At 42.6% G+C, this 27,356-nt stretch overlaps 3 protein-coding genes across 4 annotated transcripts; 2 read left to right on the top strand and 1 right to left on the bottom strand.

Annotated features, from left to right (window-relative positions):
* Positions 1 to 225: 225 nt before the first annotated feature.
* Positions 226 to 9,804, bottom strand: LOC308139463 (sodium/hydrogen exchanger 6-like). The gene is made up of 15 exons (XM_080508923.1): positions 9,451 to 9,804; positions 8,419 to 8,618; positions 8,184 to 8,261; positions 7,979 to 8,055; positions 7,758 to 7,870; positions 7,561 to 7,666; positions 5,939 to 6,288; positions 5,550 to 5,638; positions 4,717 to 4,830; positions 4,047 to 4,158; positions 3,616 to 3,769; positions 3,488 to 3,518; positions 3,306 to 3,394; positions 2,751 to 2,856; positions 226 to 2,597 (listed from the first exon to the last, which is right to left on the bottom strand). Exons 1-15 carry the CDS (start codon positions 9,725 to 9,727, stop codon positions 2,286 to 2,288), a joined length of 2,208 nt encoding a protein of 735 aa, XP_080365049.1. The 5' UTR covers positions 9,728 to 9,804; the 3' UTR covers positions 226 to 2,285.
* Positions 9,805 to 10,273: 469 nt separating this feature from the next.
* On the top strand, positions 10,274 to 17,952 carry LOC308139209 (cytokine receptor common subunit gamma-like; the record flags this gene model as incomplete). The annotated part of the gene is made up of 8 exons (XM_080508555.1): positions 10,274 to 10,292; positions 13,483 to 13,675; positions 13,845 to 13,996; positions 14,411 to 14,544; positions 14,639 to 14,801; positions 15,866 to 15,971; positions 16,247 to 16,298; positions 16,881 to 17,952. The coding sequence occupies 8 exons, from the start codon at positions 10,274 to 10,276 to the stop codon at positions 17,139 to 17,141; spliced, it is 1,080 nt and encodes a 359-aa protein (XP_080364681.1). The 3' UTR covers positions 17,142 to 17,952.
* An 861-nt stretch (positions 17,953 to 18,813) lies between these two features.
* On the top strand, positions 18,814 to 22,147 carry LOC308139056 (sorting nexin-12; the record flags this gene model as incomplete). Of its 2 annotated transcripts, XM_080508380.1 has the most annotated exons (5): positions 18,814 to 19,151; positions 20,384 to 20,479; positions 20,741 to 20,865; positions 21,257 to 21,347; positions 21,922 to 22,147. In XM_080508380.1, exons 1-5 carry the CDS (start codon positions 18,987 to 18,989, stop codon positions 21,925 to 21,927), a joined length of 483 nt encoding a protein of 160 aa, XP_080364506.1. In that variant the 5' UTR covers positions 18,814 to 18,986. The 2 variants fall into 2 exon arrangements, with proteins under 2 accessions (XP_080364506.1, XP_080364505.1); XM_080508379.1 differs by lacking the exon at positions 21,922 to 22,147 and having other exon boundaries at positions 21,257 to 21,359.
* Between the last annotated feature and the right edge of the window lie 5,209 nt (positions 22,148 to 27,356).

Below are 27,356 nucleotides of genomic sequence, written 5' to 3'. Positions count from 1 at the left end.
ATTTAAGCGTTTAAAAGAAAGAGCACATCTGGATACGGCGCTGCTTCAGACTGAAAATATGATACTTACTGGGTGAGTTAGTTTGGAGGTCGTGGAACCTTCAGTAACAACCCTGGAAACTTTTGACTGTTTAAACAGGTTATCAAAGCAATCACAATGTCGTTTTCCATTTGTGTTTGTAAAAAAAAAAAAAACTATGAAAAGATTCAGTTTCAAAGGTTTTTTTTTATTTTTCAGAACATTTGCAAGAGGTCAGACTGAAGACACACTTTTATTAACTTCAGGACTGAACAAGGGAGAAAACGAATTCATTTAGGGATTATTTCCTCCTCAAATATTTTAAAAACATTCACTTATAGACCTGTGGCTGGGTCACTTTTCACAAATACAGTTTCCATAAACATTAGAAACATCATGAGACATACCGGTACCCATTACTTTTCAGTGAAATTGCTATTTTAAGATTTCTAGATAAATCATCTTTTTTTTTTCTTCTCCTTCTTTTAAACGGTTCAAATGCATTTAAACCAGGACAGAGATGCACATCCGCTCGTGTCCATATCACTGGACAAATATGCAGAAACACACGCATCATATTAAGAATACTGCTTGAAGATCTGAATAACAACACACGGGCAGCTTGAGACACGCGCACACACAACATTTTTTTAAACGGGATCCCGCTTCCATCCACCTGGTTGGGTGAGTCAGATCCGCTCAAAGAACGACATGGAGGTTATCTTAAGGAAGCATCTCAGTGCAACTTATGAGAACAGGCTCGATTTTCGAAAGATTAAAGAAAGAAAGAAAAGCAAATATGAGCACAACATGAGTTAAATGTTGAAAATATCCACCTGTGTGGTTGTACCTTCTACTCGACACTGAGGACATACACAGAATTCCCAGAGGTACACGGTTCAACAGAACGGCCATTCAAGCCAAAATCTTGCTGTAATTCTTGTTGGGTACGCGGCTTCAGTTTGTGCTCTACTCAACAGTTACCCTCAGCGTCGGATCAATCAAAAAGCTTTAATGTCCTATATATAAAAAAAAAAAAACAACAACAAAAGATCATGTTACTGCACAAAAAGCAAAAATGAAGGTATTTACAAATCTACATGAAGTCATTTCTGAATAGGCACTTTAATTGGAAACAGTTCAGCCAGCCCTCAGCCAACTCTGATGATACAAAATGACAAAAATACGGCAGGTACTTTTTAGTTTTCTTCAAAGAAAGAGCAGGTTGAGTCAGTCGGAGGCAGGGAAAACCCAGAAACCAACGTTAGCCCTAATAAACTGCGACAGACTTGGCCAGATCACACATACACACACACACACACACGCGCGCAATAAAAGTTAAAATATGCACAGAGGGAAGCTCTAATTTCCAAGTATAAAGTCAAACGCATCTGCTACAGTGAGGATGTGAGATATATTGGTAAACATGCATAAAAACTCCTGGAATGAAATCTCCATCTCCTTCATGACTGTACAGTGTACCGTATGGGAAAAGATGTAGTGCTTTTTTTTTTCCTCCCTCTCTCTCTCTCTCTCTCTCTCCCTCTCTCTCGTCTGCGAAAGAGAATCAATTCAACTGATCCGTTCACACGGATTCAAACCCAGGCCCGGCGCATAGTGAAGGTAACCCCAACGCTGCACTTCTCACCAATACCTCCTTCACAAAAGAATCAATAAATTAAGGAATAAATAAAACTATTTGCGCTATAAATAGCTCATTAGGTGAAAGCAGGCAGTGGTAAAACCGAGAAGCGGCGGTCCTGGACGCGGAGCTTCTATGTCGTCACGTTCTTGTAAGCGCTCGCGTCCAGACGCCTCCCGTCTTTGTCCCTTTGCTCCCCGTTTGTATCTGCTAATCCGACCCTTCTCGAAAATAAACAAGTGTTGAGGTGATTGTGATCTTCAAGGAACAAACACTGGAGGGGAGCGGGACAAACGCAGAAACGGTTGAAGTGCAAATTCCACCTGCTTTAGCGTCAGGGGATGGAACCACCGCCCCCGGTGGCTCTTCCAATAAGCCATCAACTTCAGGCGCTCTTAAATTTAAAGTACCTTAACTTAGACGTGGTGCATTCACATTCAAGATAAAAAAATCAAATGGGAAAAAACAAAAACAAAACCCAATGTAAATCTAGCATGTCACAGGTTGAAGAAAGAGTTTCCGACTTGCGTGAGACAGAGAGGAAGTCCCTGCCGGCTCGCCGCCGCCATACCACAAGAGCAGGTTGATCAGACATTCCACCAGAGTCGTGGTCCAAACTGCTTCTTTACAGTCTGTGCCTGCGGGGGTCGGAGCGCGGCGGGGAGGGCGGCGGCGGCAGGGTGACGGTGGTGGGCTGCTCCGCGGGGCCGTCCATGGGCAGGACCAGGCGCGTGCCGCGGATGGCCACCTCGTGCTCGGCCTGGGCCAGCTCGCGCTCCAGGCCGTCGTCCGGCGGGCCGCCGCCGGCGGAGCGCGCCGGCTTGACGGTGTGGGAGCCGGAGGCGTCGGTGCTGACGGTGACGTCGGCGTACATGGAGCTCACGCCGGCGTCGTTCAGGACGAAGTCGTCGTCGTCGTCGTGGAGCTGACCTTCGTTCTGGTGGAAGGAAAGCGAGGGGGCAAAACAAGCAAATAAAAGATATATATTTAGCTATAGAAACCAAAAGAAAAGACCAAAGTTTACAAGCAGACTTTGAAGTTTCGAGGTAATAAATGCTTTTTTTTTAATTTAGTTTAGTTTTTTCCAAACCTCGTAGGCCTGAGGGCTGGTGAGGCAGCGGGCCAGCGGGCCACAACAAGCAGGCAGAGTGGCGGTGAGAGGAGGACCGCTGTGAGTCAGGAGGGGCTTCAAGTAGCTGGAGAACAAGCTTCGGTCAAGGATTTAAACCATACTTGCTCACCGGCAAGGGACACGTTGCCTCAGACGACTACCAAAAACTGAAAACAATCACTTCTGACACACAATAAATGCGAGATCTTGAGAAGGCCTCATTGTGCAACTTGATCCCTCCTGGCTAAATCTGTAAACGTTTAAGGAGGAAGCGCAGATGGCGAGCTCTTTGAGAATAAAGTTTGTGGCAGTTGGTTCATAAATAGCAAGTTGCTTGATTATGACATTTATAAAGAGCGCCATCTGGTGTTCATAAAATACCCCAGACGCACTGCCTTGAGAAGTACAAAGAGAAAAGTAAGAAGTTTTAATGTATAGGATCAAAGTAGTACACAAGTTGGAATAACAGCACCTCGAATAGAAAATTCCGATTTGAAAGAATAAAATCTCTGTCAAGTTTGGCTGAAAGGATACTTGTGGTCAAAGTTGTACCAGATCCTGAAGGGCCAGGCACTCTCGTGTTTGGTGTTTCTATGCTGCGAGCCGTCCAGCGCCGCCGAGCTCTGTCGAGACAAGAACACGTGGAAGTCACTGGACAACTTTACACTCACATCTGCACCGGCAATAGGCCCAATCAGTTCACTTTCACCACTTACAGAGCACTCCTGATCAGAATCCACTCCCACCCTGTAAGAGGACCGAGAAAATTAAAGTCACTTCGACCATAAAAATTTATCAATACAAAAAAAAAAACAAGCGTGCGCAGATTCATGCACAGCCTTACGGGATGCTCATGAAAGAGAGCATGGGCATGGTGCCGCCGCCGCAGATCCAGACGGTGAAGAACACGATGAGCAGGGTGGTTGAGAACATCATCTGGCGGGCGTACGTCGCCGTGTCTCTGATAGAAAGTGCAAAGGTCATCGCCCCACGCAGACCTGGAGGAGACGGAAGATTAAATGTGACACGTGTGTGTGTGTGTGTGTGTGTGTGTGTGTGTGTGTGTGTGTGTGTGTGTGTGTGTGTGTGTGTGTGTGTGTGTGTGTGTGTGTGTGTGTGTGTGTGTGTGTGTGTGTGTGTGTGTGTGTGTGTGTGTGTGTGTGTGTGTGTGTGTGTGGCAGTAAGATTCTTCAGGGAATCAAAGCCAACAGCCGAAGTCAGTGTTGCTAATCTTCTTTAAATGAGTTGGAGCTCCGCCATCTCTTCACTTTGTACCTGCAAACATCATCACATGCTGGCGGTTGGACCCGATCTTGTTCTTGCGGCCCAGGTTGAGGAGGAACGACAGCGGGTAGATGTTTGCAGCCCTGCCCAGAAACACCGCCACCTACGCCACGGCGAAAGGTCAAGGAGATAACGCCGTGAAGTCATGACACAGCGCAGACGCGCCGGGACGGAACATAGCAAGTGGGTAGACGGCACTCTGGAAACTCCCGTCGACCGTATTGTTTTTCTCCGTTTCTATTATCTGGCACGGCTCGATCTGGATTCGGTGAAGCAGCGAAGAACATTGCAATGCTTGTCAAGGTTCACAAATGCTAGTTACACGTTAATTTTGGATTTATTTCATAATTATCATTTTGTTCTTTTAAGTTCTTCATGGTCTTCTAACTGAATAAACACACACGACCCACTACACTTTACTTTACATGTATTTATCGAAATATTTAATTTATTATCCATTGTTTAAATGATTAGAATGAATTGTCTTTGTTTAACTGTGCTTTAAATCGAGTTGAATCTGTTTCCTGTCAGTTTTCGTCATTTCAATGCTTTTTCTTGTCTCGTCGTTCCAATCGCTATAGAAATCTAATGAAGGACTTTGAATGTAGTGCGTCACCGGTCACGTCGGTTTGCCCGTGAAACAGAACCGGGGAAAGGATACAAAGGCTCCGATGATGAACAGCGGGTTGAAGACGTGCGATTGGAAGGAGAAAAGTGTCAGACCCATGTAAGAGAAGATAAAGTTTTCTGCCAGGAAGTTCAGCAACTCAAACAACTGTTGGGGGGGAAATAAAAGACACAAATATACAATTTAGTTTACACGATGTCGGATATCATCACGTGACAGACTTGTGGCGTCACATCTTTTATCATTCACTGAATATAGATAGATAGATAGATAGATAGATAGATAGATAGATAGATAGATAGATAGATAGATAGATAGATAGATAGATAGATAGATAGATAGATAGATAGATAGATAGATAGATAGATAGATAGATAGATAGATAGATAGATAGATAGATAGATAGATAGGAAATAAAAATATAAAAATATCTGGGTATAAGACATAAAGTAAAGCACAGAACGGAACATGGGCACTTAGAAATAAGCACAAGATAAAAGCAAGATAAATAAATAGATAGTAAGGTGCAGTGGCAGAGCCATTAGAAGTAGGCATTATATAAAAATAATAATACAGATAATAACAGTGTGAAATAGTGTATAATACTCGTGTATAGTACTACTAATAATGGTAGCAATAATATAACTAACAATATGATAGCAATAACAACTATATATATATATATATATATATATATCAGTAATAATAATAATAATAATGATAATACCAATAGTAATAGTATAGTTTAGTGTTTATGTCTCGTTATATTAACACAGGGGAACCATTATAATCTCAACACCTATGATAAAATAATAGAAATATGTGCAAAAAAAGAAAAAAAAGAATGCCGTGCGATTGCAATTCACCTGCTTGGTCCTGTCCTGAGACTCGGGGGAGAGATTGTTGTAGGTGTAGTGAGCCTGAGTAATCCCGCAGAAGAGCACGGCGACGACGCCTGCAATAAGTTCACACGCGTTAACGAAGGCCGCGTTCTGTTTCAGAGACTTAACAATATCTGAAGCAACATTCCCAACGTAACAAGCAATTATCGTCTTTGGACTGGTTGAGCAGCTTCAAATTTCTTCTCAGTGCATCAGGCACTGCAGCATTTTAAAGTGGAACATATGTGGGCGTTTCATGCACGGCTGTAATATTAATACTGAAGAAGGAATTGCAAGAATGAGAAAACAAAAAGATGAAAGAAATGAGACTTTGTTTGTGATTCAAACTGCGCGAGCGGCGGGACGAGACGTACCTGTGAAGCCGCAGGCCTCGGCCAGCAGGAAGGTGCTCCAGGACATGAGGAAAAACAGAGCCGTCTCCAGTAAGGGGAAGTCTCTCAGCTTGGTGAACTTGGTCACGTGAGGGGGGGGGGGGGGGAAGCCATGAGTTAAGGAACGCTCGGCCAAGAAACAAAGACATTCCGAATAACAGAAGCGTGTTTTAAAATGTCGGAAGGATATGAAGGCCGTCATGACTCCCGTGGCCACTCCGAGAGCGAAGGAGCCGCTGAACACCCCCAGGAAGATGCCGAAGGACTTCAGCATGGCCATGGCCTCGAAGCTGTGACTGTTGTCTCCCGCAGGCTGGTACGCCACGATGGAGCTGGACGCCAGAGGGAAGATTTAGACGATGAAAAAGGGGGGGAGGGGTTAAATTACTAAGAATAAAAAAAAAAAAAAAAGAAATAAGGGAAACTGCTCAAATGTCAAACTCATGCTCAAAAAAGAAAAAAGACAGTAACTGAGATGTTGTCAACAGAAATCCAAGCATCAAGTCAAACCTGCAGCAGCCGAAGTGTTTTGTTTTTTTAACCCAGGGGTGGTTTCACACACACAAGTCAAGAGACTGGAGTCGGGTTCGAAGGGAGGAGGCTTTGCATGCTGGGTGTCGCGACACCGTTTGACACTTTTGGTGAGAGACTCCCTTTATGCGTCTACGTTAGGATGATTTTATGGATATTTTGCCGGGTCTACGGATAAGGGGGGGGGGGGGGGGGGGGGGGGGGGGGCAAAAACTGGAAATAATACAGGGGAAAGGATGCGGCTGCTGCGGCGGCGGCGGGGGGGGTTCAATCAAGGCAATGAATATCCTCAGTGAAGGATATGCATGGCGTCACCTGAGAGGTTCTAACACTAGCAGCAAAGCCACGCAGTCCCACCCAGCCACCCACCCACCCACCCAGCCAGCCAGCCAGCCACCCACCGAGGAGCAACTGTCTGGTTTCCTCCCGACATTTCGTCCACTCCCTCAGGCCAGACCCGGCCTTCAGCGCCTGCGGAGCGTACAACTCCAGCCCCCTGCCTACCCTGCTTTTCCAAGCGGAGGAGAACGCTACATACATACATACGTAGAGGCAGGCGATGAGCGACACAAGTGGGTGAAGGAACGCAGGCAATGAAATGACAGGGACGGATGTTAGTATGAATATTGTGCACTGTTGCGGAAGGTAAAAAAAACACAGACAGACTACTTCTTCCCCCACAAGTCAGTCCCACACAGAGCGGGCCAATAGCACAGAACTGGGAACGCTACCGATGCTCGTCGTTTTTTTTAAGGATAGCAAGCGGCTTTAACTGTTGAGACGGGAGAAATGAACACACTCCGGAAATTATTGGAAGAGAACATTCAACGTTCTGGTTCGGCCACTAAAGAATGAGGTGCTTTTGAAAATACGGCTGCCTCTTAAGTAGCTTTGTCAAAAACACAGGTTGAATGTCAAACTGAAATGTTTCACAGAAAACGTTCACCATAACAGATCACATTACAGCTAACATGGGCAAGAAGAAACTTTAAAGCAGCGATTTACCATAAAAACAAAAAGGACAACCTGTTGTGATGCTACCTTGAACATGTGAGAATTCAACCCAAACTTACGAGGAGAGGACGATGGCCACGGCGTCATTGAGGACGCTCTCTCCGAAGAGTAAAGCGTAGAGGTCCACGTCGACCTTCAACTCGTTGAAAATAGCCAGCACCGTCACTGAGGAAAGAGCAAACAAACAAAAAAAAAAAAGGTAAACCGCGTCAGGGCAGACACGCTGCAATGGACGCCATGGCGGCGTTGAACTCACCAGGGTCGGTGGCGGAGACGATGGCCCCAAAGAAGAGGCAGTCGGTGAAGAAGAAATCCCCCCCGAGCTGACCCACCACTTTCATGAAGGACACGAAGCCGTACATGATGAGCCTGCGGAGGTGAGAGGAAGTCGTAAACTGACGAAACGCGGAAACTACCGTTGGGCCGCCACGCGGCTGAATCGGGACGAAAGCCGCAGCGGCTCGGTGACTCGCTCACCCGATCACGAAGCAGGATATGACCGTCCCCACGAAGGCGTACGCCAGGATGGAACCGATGTTTCTGAAAAAATGTCTCTGCGACAGACGTGGACACGAGTAATGAAAACCACTATGGGCTAATATCAAATATAATAGTTAAAAATAGTGCGAGAATTTGAAAAAAAAAAAAAAATGTCTCTTGAGCTCGAGCTGCATATTCTTACCCTTTTCAGGCTGTAACCTGCATGGAAAATGATGGGAGGCAGCAAAATGTTGAAAAACACCTCGGGGTCAAAGGTCACCTAAAGGCAGAAGGAAGTTTTAGGTCAGTGTGACGTTTTTCTGCAACAAGCAAATGAGTCCCGGGTGTTATTATTTACGGAAGTTGCCATATTAATAAACTTGGTAAGTCGAACAGAGAGCAAAGAAGAAAAAAAACAACAACAACTCCCTCCTTGCCTTTCGGAGCATCTCGTCGTCCTGAACTTGGTGGCCTTTGCTCCGGCTGACTTCTCCCTTCAGGGTGTACTCGTAGAACCGGCCGCTGACGTTGACCAGCAGCGTGGCGGGACTGGCATTGACGGCACAGCTGAGCGTCACGTCGCTCATGCTTTGGGGCACGTGGATGCCAAACCGCAGGATCACACCCACCAACAGGCCTTCGGGGGATGGAAAAGTAAACGCGTTGGTGACGTTGGCGTGTTTGATCAGTCTTTGTTGATGGTAGACAATTACATGACAAGGGCTATCAATGGAATGTCAATTATGCGAGTTAATTGTGAATAATAGCACTTTAATCATACCTAAGCTTCTTTTTAGTTTTGAATTGGCATTGAATAATTTTGAATTGGCACTGCATGAATGCAAAGTCGACGGAAACAGTTGAGTCAGTCTTCCACGATATGCAAATAGCGTGTGAGGGAAATCACAACAACAATATATTATACAATATGCTACAACAGCATGCAAGTATTTCAGTTCAAGTGTCCAGCCACTAAATTATAGGACCGCAGCCCCGAAACTGTCTAATATGTACAAACGTTTTGGATCCACGTGGTGGTAATAGTGGTGAGCATGCTCTGGGTGTAGGGATTTTTTTGTGTTGAGCTTGCATGTTCTCCCTGTGTATGGGTTTCTCTAGGTTTCGTCCAACAACGTGCATTTCAAGACATTTTGGTGACAAACCGCCTGTAGCGCGTGTGATTGTTTGCCCGATGTATGGATGGACTGATGGGCAACTTGTTTATGGTGTACCCTGAGATCAGGGTGCTGATCTTCATGTTTTTTTTTTTTTTTGGGGGGGGGGTCCCCCACATGTCTGTGCCCACTATCCTCTGGCTAAACATCCGTCCATGTTGCGGTCCCTTAACCTTGGCATGTGTAACCGCCTACCCGGTGATCTTTCGGGCTGTGATTAGGAGGCTAACGGGCAGTTAGCATCACTGCTGCTGAGTGGACGGGCTGGCGGGCGGCTCGCGCTCGAGCTCTTACCGTAAATCATAGCAAGCCCCGTCTCGTGCAGGAATCTGAAGCGCCGGTGTTTGAAGAGCCATATGGTGAGGATGGTGAGCGTCAGGAGCATTATGAATATGAGCAGATTGGCACTGTCCTGCCGGTGGCTCTCCTCGGCCAGCCTCTCCGTGGCGACGTTGTCCATCGGGTTTCCGTCGCCTCGGCTCCCGACGAGCAGCACCGCGAGCATGAACGGCAGCAGAAGGGGCGCCTTCGACGGCCCGACACCGAGACAGCGCCTCGGTGGGAATCCCATTGTGGCGTCGAGTCACGAAATTACATTTGTCGTTCGACTGTCGTGGTTTTACGGCTGCTGGACCGCTGCTGGAGGGGAGGGACTGGTGAGGGGAGTCGTAAATGACAGCTTCTTCCGCCGCCGTGATCAAAACACGGCGTCACTTCCGCTCTGCCTGAACAACAGCGACACCACACCTGCTTCGCGGAGGGACGTACCAACTCCGCACCCGTCCGACGTGAAAAGGAGATTTAAGTTGTTTTTTTCCCGGGGGAAAAAATACTGAGCATTGCTAAATTATGTTGACGAATGTAATGATAAGCATTGAGAGATGGTGCTCTTATTAATTCAAAACAATGTGCGTTTCCAGTTTAAAAATATTGTACATCCTACCCGCACATGCTTCACAGTGGTTTGGCCCCCTTGTAAATTAAACTGCCTTAGGGTTAATTTTATTATTTGTTTTTTCTGCGATTAACTATTCCTGAGTCATGTGCAACATTCAGGAATAGGTTGCTCCGACTTGTGTTAATGATTTGGCTAATGTTTTGAAAAAAATTGCGAAAAATGATCCTGTGCCTTAGTGGTAAGTCACAAAGGTTACTATCCTCGCAGGTCATTCAATGTCATTTAATTTATTTTAATAGTAACTTGTTACGCACCGTTGAGAACACGGGAACAAAAAGCACATTGAAACGTGTAGAAAGTTCAGTCATATATTGCTCCGACTTTTGTTAAAGATTTGTTGAACAAAAATCACAGAAAAAGTGTCTCATAGAAAGCGGATGGGAGAGGCACCTCATGGAGGAGATGGCAGAACATCAGAAGAGATCAGCGTCTGTTTGGAAGAGATTGATAGGAAACAATCCAGATAGATAAACCCAGAATATGGAGGTAATGCAGCTTTATGGACGCAAACCACTGTGAAACACAAAAGAAGAACAAGGAGAAGAAGATTGAGACTGAGATCAAATGAGCAGCAAGAGGCAGGCACACAAACATTTCTCTGGAATTTTACAGTTGGATATACAAATACTGATTTGACCTGGCATGTTTATGGGGTCATTAATAATATCTAATGAATATTAAAAAGCCAATTAAAACTGGACTCATTCTGATAAATTAGCTTGAAAAGACAAAGGCTAAATCACAATTAATAACTTGATGACTTTGTCAGTGACTGTAAAGGCAGGGGCATTTTATTTATACAGCATCATTCAGACACAAGGCAATTCCCTGTGCTTTACACGGAAATCTATAAGAAAATGGGAGTAAGAAAAGTATAAAAAAAAGAGAATAAATCAAGTAAAAACCTGATTAATATTGAGGTAATCAAATAAGTTGAACTCTATTATTTAATTGAAAGCCTGAGCAAATGTTAGGAGGCCTGATTTAGAAGAAGTGGGTGTGTCTGCAGTCCTCAAATGTTCGGGAAGTTTGTTCCACAGACAAGAAGCATAGGAACGACTGAGGAAACACTCTGGAAACACTGAGAACCTCAGGGTGTCGGTGCATTTAATATTCTGCAAGTAAAACTGAAATGTATTTCGGCCCAAGGCCATTCTAAGTTTTATTGATAAAAAGTCAGACTTTGAACTCAATCCTTTGACACACAGGCAGTGCAGAGACTGGAGACCTCTTTGTGTCGGTGAGGACTCTGGAGGAGCTGCAGCTGTCAAACATTAATGTTTTTACTGAGATCTATAAACACACCGTTACAATAATCCAGCCTACTGAAAATAAATGCATGAAGTTTCTCTGAATCAAGTTTGGTCAGAACTCCTTTAATTCTTGTAATGTTGTCGCTACACTTTATGTACCATCTTGCATCAGACCCACAACCTTATTATTATGAAGATGTTTGTGCTTTTTTTGTTATAGTGTGAGTTATTCTCACAAGTATATTTTATGACCTGATTTTTAAGCATTTGAAAATGTTTTTTTTTTTTTTTTTTTTATAACAGACGACGTGTGGTTGATTACATAGATCAACCACACGTTTTCCACCAATTTTCACAATTGGGTGAAAAGTGTCAATCGTTCTTTGAAAACAGGAAAACGGAGACAATATCAATTCGTTGGAAATGACCGCTGCCACAAAGAAGAAATGTCACGTTAACCCTCTGTCTCATTTGAGAGATCAGCAGTTCTGTTTGATCACATTATTATATCACGGTGATACATTCTGTAACTACGTTTGAAAACATGAATTGTTTTTATTTTCTTTGTTTATTTGTATTCTGAATATAACAATTAAAATTCTGACTTGTGTACAATTAGTCTGGCAAACCAAACAAGCAACTTTGAATTATATCTGTGAAATATCAGCACATACGTTAAATCAACCAAACAAAGGGCTATAATGTAAACTTGTGCTCTTTATTCACAAGTTATACTTCCAATCTTATGGCCAATTGTTGAAAAAGTAAATGTAGCCATAAGTTTGTAAGAATTTGATGAAGCGTTCTATCATCAAGGTTGTGGATATGCCATTAAATACTGATATTTTTTTTAAAACAGTTTTATATATAGCTATATGTTTTTATGTTGTAATATAGATAGAAATGTCACTGCACATCAAAAGTCCTTCCTCAGATGAAGATGTACAGCCTGTAAATGTTATTTTTTGTTAAATGGCTTCCTCTCACAGGAAACAAAACCCACAAAACTCAGTTTGGGCCTTTTTTTCATGAATAGAAAGCAACACTGAGCAGATATCTCAAAAACACAGTATAACCGCAGCGAGAAACTCTTCTCAAGAGTTTTAGTGCTACTAATGTATTGCATTCAAATCTCTGTCAATATTGTTTATTATTCATTTTCTGTTCAACAGAATTCACAGATCGCACGTATTTAACATTACTGAGGATTAATTATGTACAAAAGCCCAGTTTGATTCCACGCCAACTACACAGTAGTAAGAGGAATTAAACTACAAATAACATTTTAGTTCTATTAAATAGGCTTGGTGACTCAATGCGTTATTGGATTGGATAGTAACACCAATCAGTGGAATTACTTTTCTACAATAAAGTAGCTTTTTTTTTCTAGCTTATCTGTCCAGAACTGCGTTGATCTGTGAGGATGAACATCAGTTTAGAACGTTTTGGGACGTGCACGGTGTTGTGTTTCATCAGCCTGACAGGACGAGGCAGCTTATTATCTTTTTTTGAGTGAAGCTCGACATGTTCAGTTTCCCCTGACAGGAAACGAGCTTCATCATGATCACCGAGACGACCACACGCAGCACAAACCTTCCTCTCCGTGTTCCGCGAGCTATTTGACCGCAACATGAAGCGTTGTCTTTCTCCCGCCTCCTCAGGCGGTTCAGCCAATCAGGTCTTCGGAACGGCGCAGCTCATTTGCATATTAATCAGGCGCAGGGAGAAATCCAGATCAGACCTCAGTCATGACGGAGAAGCAGAGTCGCTGATATTGAAAGTTTCCCTTCAGAGCGCCGCGATGACAACAAGACTATTTCTACTCCTCGGACTGTTTGGATGTGCGCTTGGCAACGAATTACCCAGTAAGAGTGTTTATTCTTCACTCTTTTTAACTTGTGACTTTCACTCCATATAGTGATTTATGTTAAGTCTTCTTTAAATCAACCAAAGTCTCGAATTTATTGAGCACTACTGTAGCTAAAATGTATAACATAATATATAATATATAAAACAATCGTTTTTATACATTTGGTATCACGAGTTGGACTGAAACCTTCACTTCCTCGTGTTATGCACGTTTTTTTTTTGGATTTGTGAATTTCCCTTCATGAGCACTTCCGTGTTTGTGCATCTTTGTGCACTTTTTTTTCCTCATTATTATTACCATCACAAACCTGATCGTCGTGATCCAAACTGTGCTGGTGTTTTTGACAGATGTGGACTGTAAGGTCATACATCTGAAATATGTTTCCTGCGTCTGGAGTCAAGAGGGCGCCTCAGAGGTCAACTACACCTTAATCAGCTGGTCAGTATTTCATATCATTCATCTCAAATATTCAAGTGTCTTCATAGTAGATTACAATTGTAAATCTATTTTATATAACATTAGTTTAAGCGATGTATTCGTCGCAAGCTATTCTGTACCTGCACACGTTGTTTTGCACAGAAGATGCTTTAAAGTTGATTCCACACAGGTTCAGCAGTGAGAACACGAAACACGTGTGCACCAATGTGAAGACTGAATGTGTCCGGCCGTACAAGGAAACACAGAGATTCCACCCATTTACCACCACACTGGTTCATGGAAACATCAGTGTTCCAAAGACACATGATCTCAAAACCAAAGGTACGCATTTTCTATTTAAGGTAAAACATTGCAGAGACCTTTAGTTTAGCCAATGAGAAGCCATCAAGGTAAACTGTGATCCACTATTGCTTTTCTGTGATCTCTGTTCATCCTGCTGGAATAATTAAACATCCAGCATTTACTACAACCAGCAGGGTAGAAGACCTAAACAATGTAATAACGTTCAACTCGGATGAAAAGCACACATTTATCTGAAACAAAAACAAGTAAACATCAATATTCTAACATGAGAATCCAGCCAAAAGGAGACGTGTGTGGAAGTATTGGTGTCACCCTGAATGTCCCACTGGCACATCTCCTTGTCAGGAACAAAATTATATTCTGACATTGGAACACAAAGAATTATCATGCATGTCTGCTTTCTTCACACATTTTCCATCGTGTTGCTTCCAGTCTTGTTAAATCCACCAACCAATGTGACGGTCCAGTTTGGCGAGGACAAGAACTTGTGGTTTTATTGGAACCAGACTTTCACCAGTTGTGTGAAGAGTGAAGTTCGCTACCGGACAAACAAGAAAAACTGGAGGGTAAAGGCAACTTGAATCAGAATGATTTGTTGTACCGTCCTTTCAGTTCTTTTAACCATTTAATTGTTTTTGTTTCTTCCATATTTTGTTGTAGTCCTACAGTCTTGTATTAGACAGGCAAAGCTACTGCCTCAACTTGCCCCCGCCCACTCGCCACGTGCTGCAAGTACGGAGTAAAGTGGATCAATCTTGTGGGGGGTCAGAATTCTGGAGCGACTGGAGTGAACCGGTGGAATGGGGGTCCAACAACAGCACGGGTAAGAGTGGACGTTGTCTGCAGCGTCACACTTCTATGATCTTCCACCACGACGTTCATAGAAACAGCAATATTATGTGCAGCAACACAGAACGTCAACACTGAGCAGATGTTGGATATAAACTGCTGCAGTCGTTATCCGAGGTCACCACTGCATGACACGTATAAAATGTTGCTCAACTTCAGGATTCCTTTTTTTTTTTAGTAAGAGGCTTTGAAACAACTGCGATCATAAATTCACAATCTGAAACACAATTCTTACTAGAACATGAAGTATCAACATTTTGTTTTATTGATTTTTTTAATAACAAAATGTCAATTTTTTTTCACCATTTATATTTTTTTCCTTTATAAGACACACTTGTATTTTAAAACCACCGTCTTAAACAATTGCTGTTTGTCACATATAGTTATAAATATGACTCCAAAGCTCACGTCATTATATTTCAATACTGACTGCCTCAACACTGAAACGTTAAACCTTCTTTCTCATAATCATCATAATAACCCAATAATAATTGGGTCTAAGAAGTTTGCAGCCTCCGTGTAGTTTTTGATGCTGGAGATCAGTTTCTCACAACAGAGGCTTTTATTAAAATTACATCATTTCTCAGCTCTGCATAATGTTGCCACAAGGCCTTTGCTGCTCTTTTTGAGAATAATTCTGACATGGAAAAGTCAATTTCCTCTATAAAATGTAATCTAAGGATTCACTTTTCTCATGTGTGAGCGTCATAGTTTAATGTGTTCTCTTGTGTTTGTGTACAACACTTTGGCTCACTGTGGTTGTTTTAAGAATATGTAAACATAAAGGCCGTTTAGATTGATTAGGCTTTAATTGATTGATCTTTTTCATGTTTTAATCTGTTTTAAAGTAACTTGTTTTTTGATTGTGGTGTCCATTGGAAAGCACTTTGTACCCAAAAAGTCCTATCTAAAGAAAGTTTGCATTATTACACTGCAAAAGAAGCCATAAACTGTTTCACCATGCTTCCTATTAAGTCGTCCAAAGCCTCTCAGGCCATGCAGCCAGTCCGTCCAGTCACAAGTCTCTCTTCCTGCCAGATCCTCATCCTCCACCTGATTCAGGGTTGGTGTGGACACCGTTGCTGTCTGCGGTGTGCGCCGTCACCCTCATCATCCTGGTCGTCATGTTACTGCACCATGAACGGTGGGTCGGGTCTTACCTGCTGAGATAACAGCAGTGTTGGTTTTTATTCATTCCCGCTCTTATTGAATATCAGTCTAAATATGAGGGACGCCAGTGGTTTTTCATCTCTGCATCACTAGAGGGTCGTCCGTCCAGACCCTCTTGTGAACACAGAACACTTCTTATGTGTATAAATCTCAACCTCACTAAATCACTATGCCGAGGAGCAACAACAGACGTTAAGCCAGATGAGCCTCTGATCTTTGAGAGTGAACATGTTTCTCCCTCCCTCACAGACTCAGAGTCATCCCTGTGCTTCCCAAGCCGGCGCTGATCTTTCACGAAGAGGTGAGTTGGCTCCTCTCAGAAGACTTTCAACATTCTGATGGGATCCTTCCAACAGACAGTCGAGACTTCACGGCCTTCCAAAGTGCGACGCGCTGCTGTACAGAGGCAGTAAAAGTTCATTTAAATTCAAGACTGGACGAAATTATTTGTTGTTTCGATGAAAGTGTTTCAATATTTAGAGACGAGGGGACGAAGCAAAGGTCGCTGCCTCTTTTCAGTGTGATCCAGATGGAAACTAATCACTTCTTTTATTCAGGAAAAACAAACATGGTGGAATTCATAAAGATAAGCTAAAATGTTCTGGAAACATCCGTCTATCTTCTATGTCTGAACATCTACCAGGGCGATCACAGAGAAACGATCACACACACACACACACACACACACACACACACACACACACACACACACACACACACACAAACTCTACACAAGAAGGCACACCAATGAGTAGTAGAATGAGCACAAATATAGAAACAGTCATCCCGGAGTAACATATTTGCAAAAAAGCTGCAATGTGCTAAAGACTTCTTGGCAGAATGATGGAATCAATTCCTGCTTTCTTGCCCTTTTCTTTCAAAGGACTGGCTTCAATTCTCCAAAGGCTTGAAAGAGAGTTTCAAGACGACCTACAACGAGCGCGCCTGCCCGGTCCGTGAGTACTGCCATGTGTCCCAGTCTGACAGCGAGAGCTCCAGCAGCTCCACGTCCTCACTCACCACCGACCAAACCCACTGCTCCGTCTCCTTCCCCGGGAACGAACCGGAGAGTCTGTCTGAGCCCGCCGCCTCCTCTGCTTCCACCGTGTGCTGTGAGGAGAAGGAGCTGCAGGAATCTGTTTAAAAACATAACCATCCAGACTTTGTGAGGCTGACATTTCCGCTCTCGACGGCAACCTGTTAAATGTGTTTTATAAAGCTGCTGAAAATGATCTGGTGTGCCGGGGAAATCTGTGTTGATCCCGAATCGCCACGTTCCCTTCATTCCCTCAAACTGCAAAGCATGATGAAGTAAGTCTGAGTTCAGGAAACGGCGCAGAGTGTCATACCAGATCACTGTAAAGTGACCATAAAGGGATGTAAAGGAACCAAAGTAGAGAAGGAAAGGGTTGCAACTCAACCACCAACATGCCAAAGAACCACAAAATGATCAGAGATGTCGCCTCGTTACCAAACATGTTTACAAGAAAAAAGTACAAGAAGAATCCACTCAAAGTCGGGGATTCACAGATGCCTGTCATGTAAACAGTATTTTATTTGAATTCACTGACGTGGAAGCCTCATGCTAATTTGCAAAAAAAAAAAAAAAAAAGCCTTTGAAACATGAATCTCTTTTTTGGGTTGTCGATCTCCAGGAAACTCTGGACTGACTTAAAACATAATTTTCCCCTGCACACCAACACTTTAAGTAGTTTTATGTTTTGCACAAACCTGGAAAATCTACCTTATTAACTTTTGACAAATCATATATTTTTATATAGTTGTTTTTTTCATTCATAGGCAAAAATATCCACTCATTTCTTTTGAGGTTGAAATTGCTGCTGAAATGTTTTAACATGTAGCCACAGTTTTCTGTAAGCCTCGGATTCAAATATACATTTATTTTATATATCTTGCTTTGAGTCTATTTTATCTTGTGTTTTGTGTATGACCATGTAACTACATATATTGGATCGATAATAAAGATTAAAAATGAGTCATGTGATGTTTTGATTGTTGTTGACAATGTTGTCTGTCGTTGGAAATTGTTAAATGGGGTGATACTTTCTGAAATAGTGAAGCTGAATCCTTAAGTCATCTATTTTTTCATTCAACCACCTTATGGGCTCAAACAATGTTGGCATTGATTGGAAAAGTGTAATCATGTTCTCTGCTTAAGTGCTCTATTGTATTTGAAGAACACAAAACAAAAAGAAGCATTCAACCTGTCAAAATGTTGAAAGAACAACACTCTCTGCTCTCCGTGTATTTCTACTGTGCTGTTTATTCTCAAAATATGTATCTTATCTTCATTTATTTTTTGTATTTGGTATGGTATATGTTTTAACGGATTTTAAATAAAAAATACAAGACAATAAAACAACATGCTCATACTAATAATATGAGAATAGAAAAAATGTCACTAAATACAATAATAGTATGAGAATTAATCCGCACAACAATCATAACCATAATAATAACAGTAATAATAATGTTAATAAATCAATATTAATTCATCAATAATAATAATAATAGTGTATATTGTGCTGTCCGAAAAGAAACATGGAGAAGCAATTTCCTTCTTTGAGGCGCGGGTTCGAGTCCCGGTTGCGACTTTTGCTTTGTTTTATTTTTTGGGGGGGTAAAATAATCAATTCAATTGTACAATAGATGGGTATATTTTATAGAGCTAAAAAAGTTCCATCTGTTCGGGAACATGAGTCCAGTTATCTCGGTGTCCGTTAGAGGGAGCGCGGAGTGTCCCGCAACGTCCGTAGTACGGAACTGAGTCAACGCATTCTCCGGATTGTGGAAGGGAAGGGCGCAGGGCGGCGGGCCCCCGCAACCAGACAGCGACTCCCGTCAGAGACTTCCCCAGCTCGCACCGACCGGCTGCTGCGACCGATTAATGCCTTCGGAGGAGAGTTAGGACTTCGCGGTGTGTCCAGTTGGTTTGACGCGGATTCAGAGCAGCATACAAGCCGACAAGATGTCAGATTCTGTGGTGGCCGACACTCGCCGGTTGCTCTCCAGGCCCCAGGACCTCAACGACGCTTACGGGCCCCCCAGTAATTTCCTGGAAATAGACGTTTTCGACCCACAGATCACCGGAGTCGGACGGAACCGGTACACAACTTACGAAGTTCGCATGAAGGTAGGTGTCGAGCCGCGGCCATGAAAACAACCGTAGCTGCGGCGTTAGCTGCTATTTGTAGCCACTTAGCTTGTGTTCGCACGCGACGCGGCGCTTGACGTCAGCCGCACGGAGTGACTCACGGTGGAATGCAAGCACAACTCGAGCACCGGGGATTGGCTGCGGCCTGTTAGCACGGCTGTCTCGAAGAAGTTTCACGATGAAAACATAATGCTTGCTGATCTTTTAAGCTAAAGGCGAACTCGTTTGTACCAATTCAACCCGAATGAAGCACAACTGTAAGAAGAAATGTAGTAAATGTCCTCAACGAATTGAACTAAAAGTGTACATATACCCTCAGTTAGCAGCAGTATTAAGTCAGATGGTGTTAAACATGCTACATTTGTTTCAAGGAATATCTCTTCATATTAGAGTTCATAAAGTTTATTATTGAAGTATGACAAATGAGAGCAGCTACAACAGTATAACTTCCTATTGTATGCAGAGAAAACCTCTTAGCACAGCTAATTTCACAGATCGTGTGTTTGAGGAAGCCCAATCTGACACAATACTCCCAGTAAGTGGTATTTACAAGGTCTGCCTTACCTCAGAAAGCCTCCCTTTATTTGGTGGTGCAGCCATCTATCTCCTGGGAGACCTTTCCAACCATAACACCAGCACGTGACACAAGCTGCTCATTACACGTCGATAATGTGCATCTGTAAACAGACCCAAACAATAAACATGACTTCTCAGTGGAACTCATTAGCTTTCACCCTTTGTCTCTACACGATCTACACCAGTTAATCCATAGAAGACACTGGGAAGTCTTTTGGCTGCTTTGAATCCAGAATCATTAACTTGACAAGCATGGACAGTTCTGGCGTTTATTTCTCTTCACTGATATAATTTCTCATCAATTAAGCTTTCATAACTGTGTGGTGATTAAAATGATTTAAATCACCTATACAGTAAAGAAGTTCAACAGATTTACATCTCTGATATCAGAACTTGTGTACATTGTGAATAGGTTGTCAAATTAAGAATGATTAAAAGCTTGAAGATGACACTTTGTGTTCAGTTGTGATTATTTATTTCTCTGTTTTGTAAAGAATGAAATGCTCCATTATGGTTATTGATATAAGTGTAAAGGTTAGAATAATACCATTTCAGTTCTTTATCCAAGTGATTGAAAAAATGTAATTCCTTTATTTTCTGATTTGTGTTTAATGTTTGATTTCTCCTTTATGCAGACAAACCTGCCTATTTTCAAACTGAAGGACTCCTGTGTGAGAAGAAGATACAGTGACTTTGAGTGGCTAAAGAATGAGCTGGAAAGAGACAGCAAGGTGAGTGACTGACAATTCCAACAAGAGACGATGCTCGTAATGATGTGATTAGTGTGGATGTCGGTGTTATACGAGGAAACATATGCACCCCTCAATTTAACCAGGTGAAGGGGTGTCATCTGAAGAAATGTGTTGGATTTGATATGAACGTCTGTGAATTCAGATATGCAACTGAACGTGTTTGCAGTTTTGATTGGCTAGCACAGTGAGTGGATTATTTTGTGTGTGTGTGTTGTTTGTGTTTTGTGCCACCTCCAACAGATTGTAGTACCGCCTCTGCCGGGCAAAGCCCTGAAGAGACAGTTGCCATTTCGTGCAGATGACGGCCTCTTCGACGAGGCTTTCATTGAGCAGCGGCGATTGGGCTTGGAGCAGTTCATCAACAGGTCAGCCACTGCCGCATCGCCACGTCAACATGCTAAACATCATCTTTTTCAGTCGGCGGTAAACATTCTTGACACGTTTAGAGGTGTTACTGTGGAACATGTGCATTTGGAGTTGAGAAAAATAAGCAAGTGCAGTTTTGTGTTATTCTGTATTGAATATTCAGTGATTGAATCCTTCTGCACCTGTGTCCTGATCGAATGTTTAATTTCATCAGGTATGTGACCATGTTCTGCCACATTTTCCTCTTGTAAAATCTTAACCCACGTATTCACTGAAGTTCTGTATAATCCTGGTGAACGCGCATGAATTCTTCCGCCGCTGCGTTTCGTCGGCCTCCATTTAAAACGGTGTCAAAACAAGCGAGAGTGAACTTTGTGCTTTGCTCTGTAGAATTGCAGGTCATCCCCTGGCCCAGAACGAGCGCTGTCTTCACATGTTTCTGCAGGAGGAATGCATTGACCGCAACTACATTCCTGGAAAAGTACGACACTAGGGTTACTGAGGGCAGTGGGCAGGTGGGGGGTGGGGGGGGGGGGGGGGGGGGGGGTAAACTGTAGGGATGCAGAACTGGACCGGACTGTCTCTTGCCTTTCTCTTCCCTCACAACCTCTTAATCTCTACGCTTTGATGGCCTGTCTGCCTCTCTTTCTCTCACTCCGGGGTCCGATTCACTCGTATCCTGGAGTCGGGATTATGTTCTTCTGCGTTACTTAAGGACATGTTGGCCATGTTTCAGAGCAGCCAGTGATTCATGTCTCCCCTGTGTGTTTGTTTCATAAATGTAGAATAAGAAAAGCACGACTCGGCCAGTAGCTGTCGTTGTATTGTGACCATTTGGCTTTTAATCACATTTATTTCAGCGATTGGAAATATTTCCAGTCTCTCCCCTATTGAGTGTCATATAGTCATGATTGTAATATAATGTGAATATAGTAGAATAGTGTCTAAATGTGTGTGCTGGTGCTAAATATGCATACGTATTGTAACTGAAAGTTCTGACTCTGTTTTGTTCTCTTTTCTTTTGTTTTGATTTTCTTTTTTTTCTTTTTTTTTAGGTATGAATGAAGTAAGTTTGCTTTATTTTATACTTAAGAGCTTTCAGGGACTTAAGGTGGTTGCATGGGCACTGCAAAGACCAAAGGCGATAGTTCACAACTGTTTTACCTCAGTAAAACAGGTATAATGTTATTGATAATATCATGTCACTGATATTGGAGATCTGGCCACACGGCACTTGGTTGTTAAATTAAGAACAGCCAGTGCTTATTTTAAAAAAACACTTGGGGTAAAAATGGTGTCTCAAACATTCTGCAAGCCAGGTCTGATTTGATCTTCTGACGTTTCAATTTCTGTAAATAACTGGATAATCCACACAATTTCTATCAGTTTACAATCTTGAACTGGCTTGCAGAAGGTTCTCTTGTTTCAAGCAAGGGGAGAGTCACCCCACCACTTGTGTTTTGAGTTACGTGAACTATTGTTGAGAGGGGGAATAAGCACCGTACGTCACCCATGACTCCAGCCGGTTCTCCCTCACACTTAACACCAAGACCTGATCATGATCCACCGCACTAATCACTGGCTGCATGGCACACTTGCTGCACGCATTCTTTGCAATACATTTGTGTTAGTCAATCAATTCTATTTCATCATTAATGTTGCTCAGTTTGTCGATTCAGATCTTCTTCTTTTTTTTTTTATTCCTTTTGTTCCAGGCATCGCTGTAGTGCCTGGTGGGGGGAAAAAAAACAAAAAAACCCAAAGAAAACCACTGCAGCTAATTCTGCCATCCTGAAAAATCCTTGATAGAGTTCACATGATTATGTTGGAGTCTGAGTCCACTAGTTCAACATTAAATATCAACACTAACAGTTCATTGGATGGTGGGGGGGGGGGGGTCTCTAATGAACTCAATTGGTTGAATTTAATGTCCATACATGTAGCGGCGAGAAGAAGACGTTCTCCCGCCACGTGTGATCACATGCATGTTCCTGGAAAAGGGGCGGGGAAGCATCACGGCCCCAAAAACCTGCCGCATTGCACGAAGCCCGCTGCATTGTAACCCCCCCCCTCAGCTCGAGCCGCGACTCCCCGCCACGAACACTGCATGCAGTCCTGTGTAATATACCGTGTTTCGCTCATGTCAGAGCCGCCATCACAAACTCTTTTTTTTTTTTTTTTCCTTCCCTTTTGTTCTGTATTTTCAGTCCCGAAAGTGTCGAACCTAAAAAGACACATCATCTGGTTTTTATATGACTTGGCCGATGATCACGCAACCTTTTTGTTTTTTTGTTTTTTGGACGTGTTTTTAAACGCTAGGAGTCAGCATGTCCGGGAGCCGGTCACGCTTGCATAATATGTATGGTACTTAAAGAAAATAAATGTGGAGGGTTTTGAAAGGTCATGCCGGTGCAGCAGCTTGGTTCCCCATGTGTGTGTGTGTGTGTAGACTGGAGCCCCAACCCCTTCCCCCCGCAGAACCAAAGTCGTCCTATAGAATATGTGTCGAGATTCTGATCAGACATTGTGAAAAGAAATGCCGTACGACACGGACCCGCCCTATTCCGCTCATCCTGTGACGCTGTCTGTGAATAATGGCATCAGTCGGTAGTCTTGTCAGTCTGTTTTAAAGACGGCGAGCGCCGACTGAATCTCTGTCGCTCCAGCGTGGTTGTACCTCATTTCTCATGTGTTCTTCTCTTTGTTTTTGTTTCTCCTTCTTGTTGCAAAGACAGTACTGACCGCTGCACCTGCCCCACCCCACCCCAACCATGTACATTTATTTCTGCATCACACCATTAAAGCTGATGGGAATGTCCGAACTGATGAGTATCTACGGTGTGGGGAAACAAAACGAAACACTGCTAGCGGCTCCTGGACAAAACACAAAAATGACCCAATGTATAAATTGTTTGATGTTGTATCTTCATCCAGTCATTCCACAAACTTTCATAATTTTTTTCCAAGTAATCATATTTCATTTTTTTTCTCTTTTTTTTTTTAGCCATGTTAGAGATTCTTTATACAATTTGTTACATGTTTTTTTCTGAATGTTTTAATTGATCAGGTTTTTTTTTGTTTGTTTTTTTTTAGTAATTTTCCGCTTTGATGGGTGGGTTTTTTTTGTTTGTTTGTTTTTATTTTGCTATAGCTTGCAGAGATAACCATTTCTGTGACAGCCTCCCAAAGTCAAGCAACATGTAGCAACATGAAAAACGACAGTCGTGTTTCCAGTCAGATTATTATTTTCCCCTCGAGTGTTACGTTCTGGAAAACGCTGCTGTCTCAGTTGCATCTAATGGGATCAAATCGTCTATCGGGCATGTTATGTTAGGCCAATAACCATATCTAAGCACTGTGACAAGAGGTTCATTATATGAACAATACTTCAGCATCTGGTTTATTGATCTATAAAAATGAGGCTTCTTTTTTCGTGCTTATTTCCTGCTGTTTAATTCTTTCTCTATATTATTGTGAAGTGTATTAATACATGCTGTCATTGCAGTTCCACTATGGGTAACAAGGAACGACCTTGTTAATTGTGTCCAACAAATAAATTTCCTGCTGCCTGCTGTGTCACGTGTCCTTTCAGTTGTGGTGGAGTAAGAAGTGAAAGCCAACCGACCAGAAACTCGCCCGTCGGGTTGCGAAGGCATGAGGCTGGGAGAGTTTGGACGGCTGCACTCGTTTCTGTGACTTTATTTACCGTCGAAGTCCAACAGAAAGAAAGAAAACCTACAAGATTTAAAGCATTTTTAACCCGATTGGCCAAAAGTTTCATTCATTCTGCACGTTGTTGGTGTGGTTGTAGAAGAAAAAAAAAGAAAGAAAAACAGCTTAGAAAAGATAAACATGCTGAAATGTCCTTCTTTCCCAAGGCCATAAGACTATAATGTCTTCTTGTCCGTAGTATTTGCTCTGTACATACTATTTAAAATTGCTCCTTGACTCGCCTGTCATATTTAACATTCAACTTTCTATTTATCTTGTAGGGAGCAACCCTTGAAGGAGCTTCTCTTTGGGATTAAAAAAAGTATTTTCATTCTATTCCACATATTATACAAAGAAAATGTAATTCAAACTTTATATATTGAACACTGAAACCTATGAGGTTTTAAGGTTAAATGTGTTTTATGGCTCCTTATAAATATGCTTTGGTAGAAAAAAAATGTCTCTTTGTTCATAAAGGTGGCAAACCACTGATTTAGAGCTACTAATTAACCTGGAATGTGTGTTTTGGGGAAGTGAAGAGAGGAGAGCCACACCCACAGCAGAGCATGCAAACAGGCAGGGGGTCACTTCCTACTATGCAACCCATTCACTTTTGACTTCAAAAGCTTCAATATTGTGTCTATATGACCTAAAAATCTGTAGATGGTGATTAATTAATTACTTCTCACATGTTAAATACAATTATACACTTACTTTAACCAATTGCACACTGCGCTGTGTTTTGACCCTATCATTTTTATGCATATTTTCCAACTCCAGTCTGTATAAACATGAGTGTGTTTAATTCCAGCATATCAGGAGATGTCTGAGGGAGTGTGTGTCTTAGGGAGAGCATCAAAGTGTGCAGATTCTTTTATTCAAGCAAAATGAATAAAGAAAAAAAGATTCAATGTGTGCAGCTTGATTGAAATGACAAAAACCATGGGATGACAAATAGTCAACACTGTTGCAAGAAATTAATTGAGAAAGAAAAAGCTACAAGGGTGTTCAGAGCTTAGAGACGTGGCCGACGCACGGAAGGATGAATTCTCACCACCATCCAAGAAAAAACGTCAATAGTGGGTCAAGAAATACCGGAAGGTGGACGTCAAAAATCAACTCCCAGAACTAATGCCAGTGTTCAGCGGATACTTTGTTTAAGCAGTGGTACAGAAACAAGCCTGCAACTTTCAAGAAGGCCGTGATATTGATGCAGGGCGATGATCCATCAAATGCAACTAAGTCCTCCAGCATGGCTTTCAAGATGACAGAAACTTGATGCGGCTCACTTCCTCATCTGACTTAAACCCTAATGATGGCTGTATTGGTGGAAATGTCAGAAATTCTTGCTTGTAAATTGTCTTTATTTTCCACTTTGATGGATGAAAATAAAATGGGATCATATTTGTTTTTTTGTTTTTTTTTTATTTAAGTAGCCTCATATTTCTGCGTACCAATATTCTCCTCGGAAATACAAAACATGACTTCAGTTTTGAGCTTTACTAACATTCGGGGTTAAGCGGGAGCTCTGCAGTTGTCTGAAATGACCTCGCTCACAGCATGATGGGTTCACGTTATGGCCGCGCTGCCAGTGTTTCACTGAACATGACTTCCCTCTGCTGTGGCTGCTCCTCGAGAAACGGAGGGATTAAGAGGAGAAGGGAAATTCTCACCACAAGTGGATTAAAGTTCTCCTGGAATAGTGATCTTGTGATGTAGCCCTTGAACTGCAGGTGATCCAAAGCAGGAAGGACAGTAATTGGTCACAACTAAACTTTCCACATGGATGGGTTTTTTTTATTTTTTTTTTATTTTTTGTTAAACTAGGAGCAGTAGATAATGTACACCATGACTTGCATTTAAAAAGTCCCCTACTGGGAAAATAAGTTTGTGGATTCTTGGATAACAAAATAATCAAGAGCTTCATTTGTACCAAAATGCCGGTAGGCGTGACAGACAATGTGTGTATTAAGTGTGTATTTGTGTGGGCGACCTGTCCGAGGTGGACCACCCCGACATGGAACAACAGTACGACGGCTCGATTCCTGAAAGAAATACAAAGTTTCAGGCGCATGCGAATCATCCCTGAATGTTGGCTCTTGGATATTCTGTACTGAGTTTGCGAGTTCGTCATCCTTGCCTGTAGCTTTCCTCACACAGTCCAGAAAAAAAAAAGTGCTTGATGTTGATCTGTGACTCTAAAATTGTGCATCGATAAAGTTTCATATGTTAAACAGCTTTTCACTGAGCTGGTTGAATGGACCATGTGGAGCTTAGAACTGCCAGGTATCTTGGGACACTCACTGTGACCTTCCCCGTGTGTGAGGCTATAGCTGACCTATATAACTGGTGAGCTTTGATGTGTGGAGCCTCGTCCCGAGGAATGAACGTGGGCAGACGGGTGTTGGCGAAGAGGGCCACGGCAGATTAGGAAGTGTTTTGTTAGGCGTTTTGACTCTGGAGCCCAGTGTGGAGCCGTGACGCTTGTTGTGTTTGCTGAGGCACAGAGTTGGGCGAGCTTGATAAAGTGGAAGTAAATTGAAAGAGCAACTTAAAGCAGTGTGACTGGGCAGGGACAAAAGGTGAGACGAGCAGTACATCTGAACAAAGAGCGACAGGCACGGCGGGAGAAAAAGCAATTTACTAAATCATTTATTTAAAGACTCTCCTTGTTGCCCATGTCATCAGGAACAGTGTATTCCACCTTTCACAGTGTGTGTGGTGTTTACACCGTGTAGCCACAGAAACCTACAATAAAACCAATTAAAGCTAAATAATG

This window comes from Blennius ocellaris (assembly GCF_963422515.1).
Source record: "Blennius ocellaris genome assembly, chromosome: 14".
In the NCBI taxonomy this organism is placed as follows: Eukaryota; Metazoa; Chordata; class Actinopteri; order Blenniiformes; family Blenniidae; genus Blennius; species Blennius ocellaris.
This window is presented reverse-complemented; position numbering and strand designations above follow the sequence as displayed.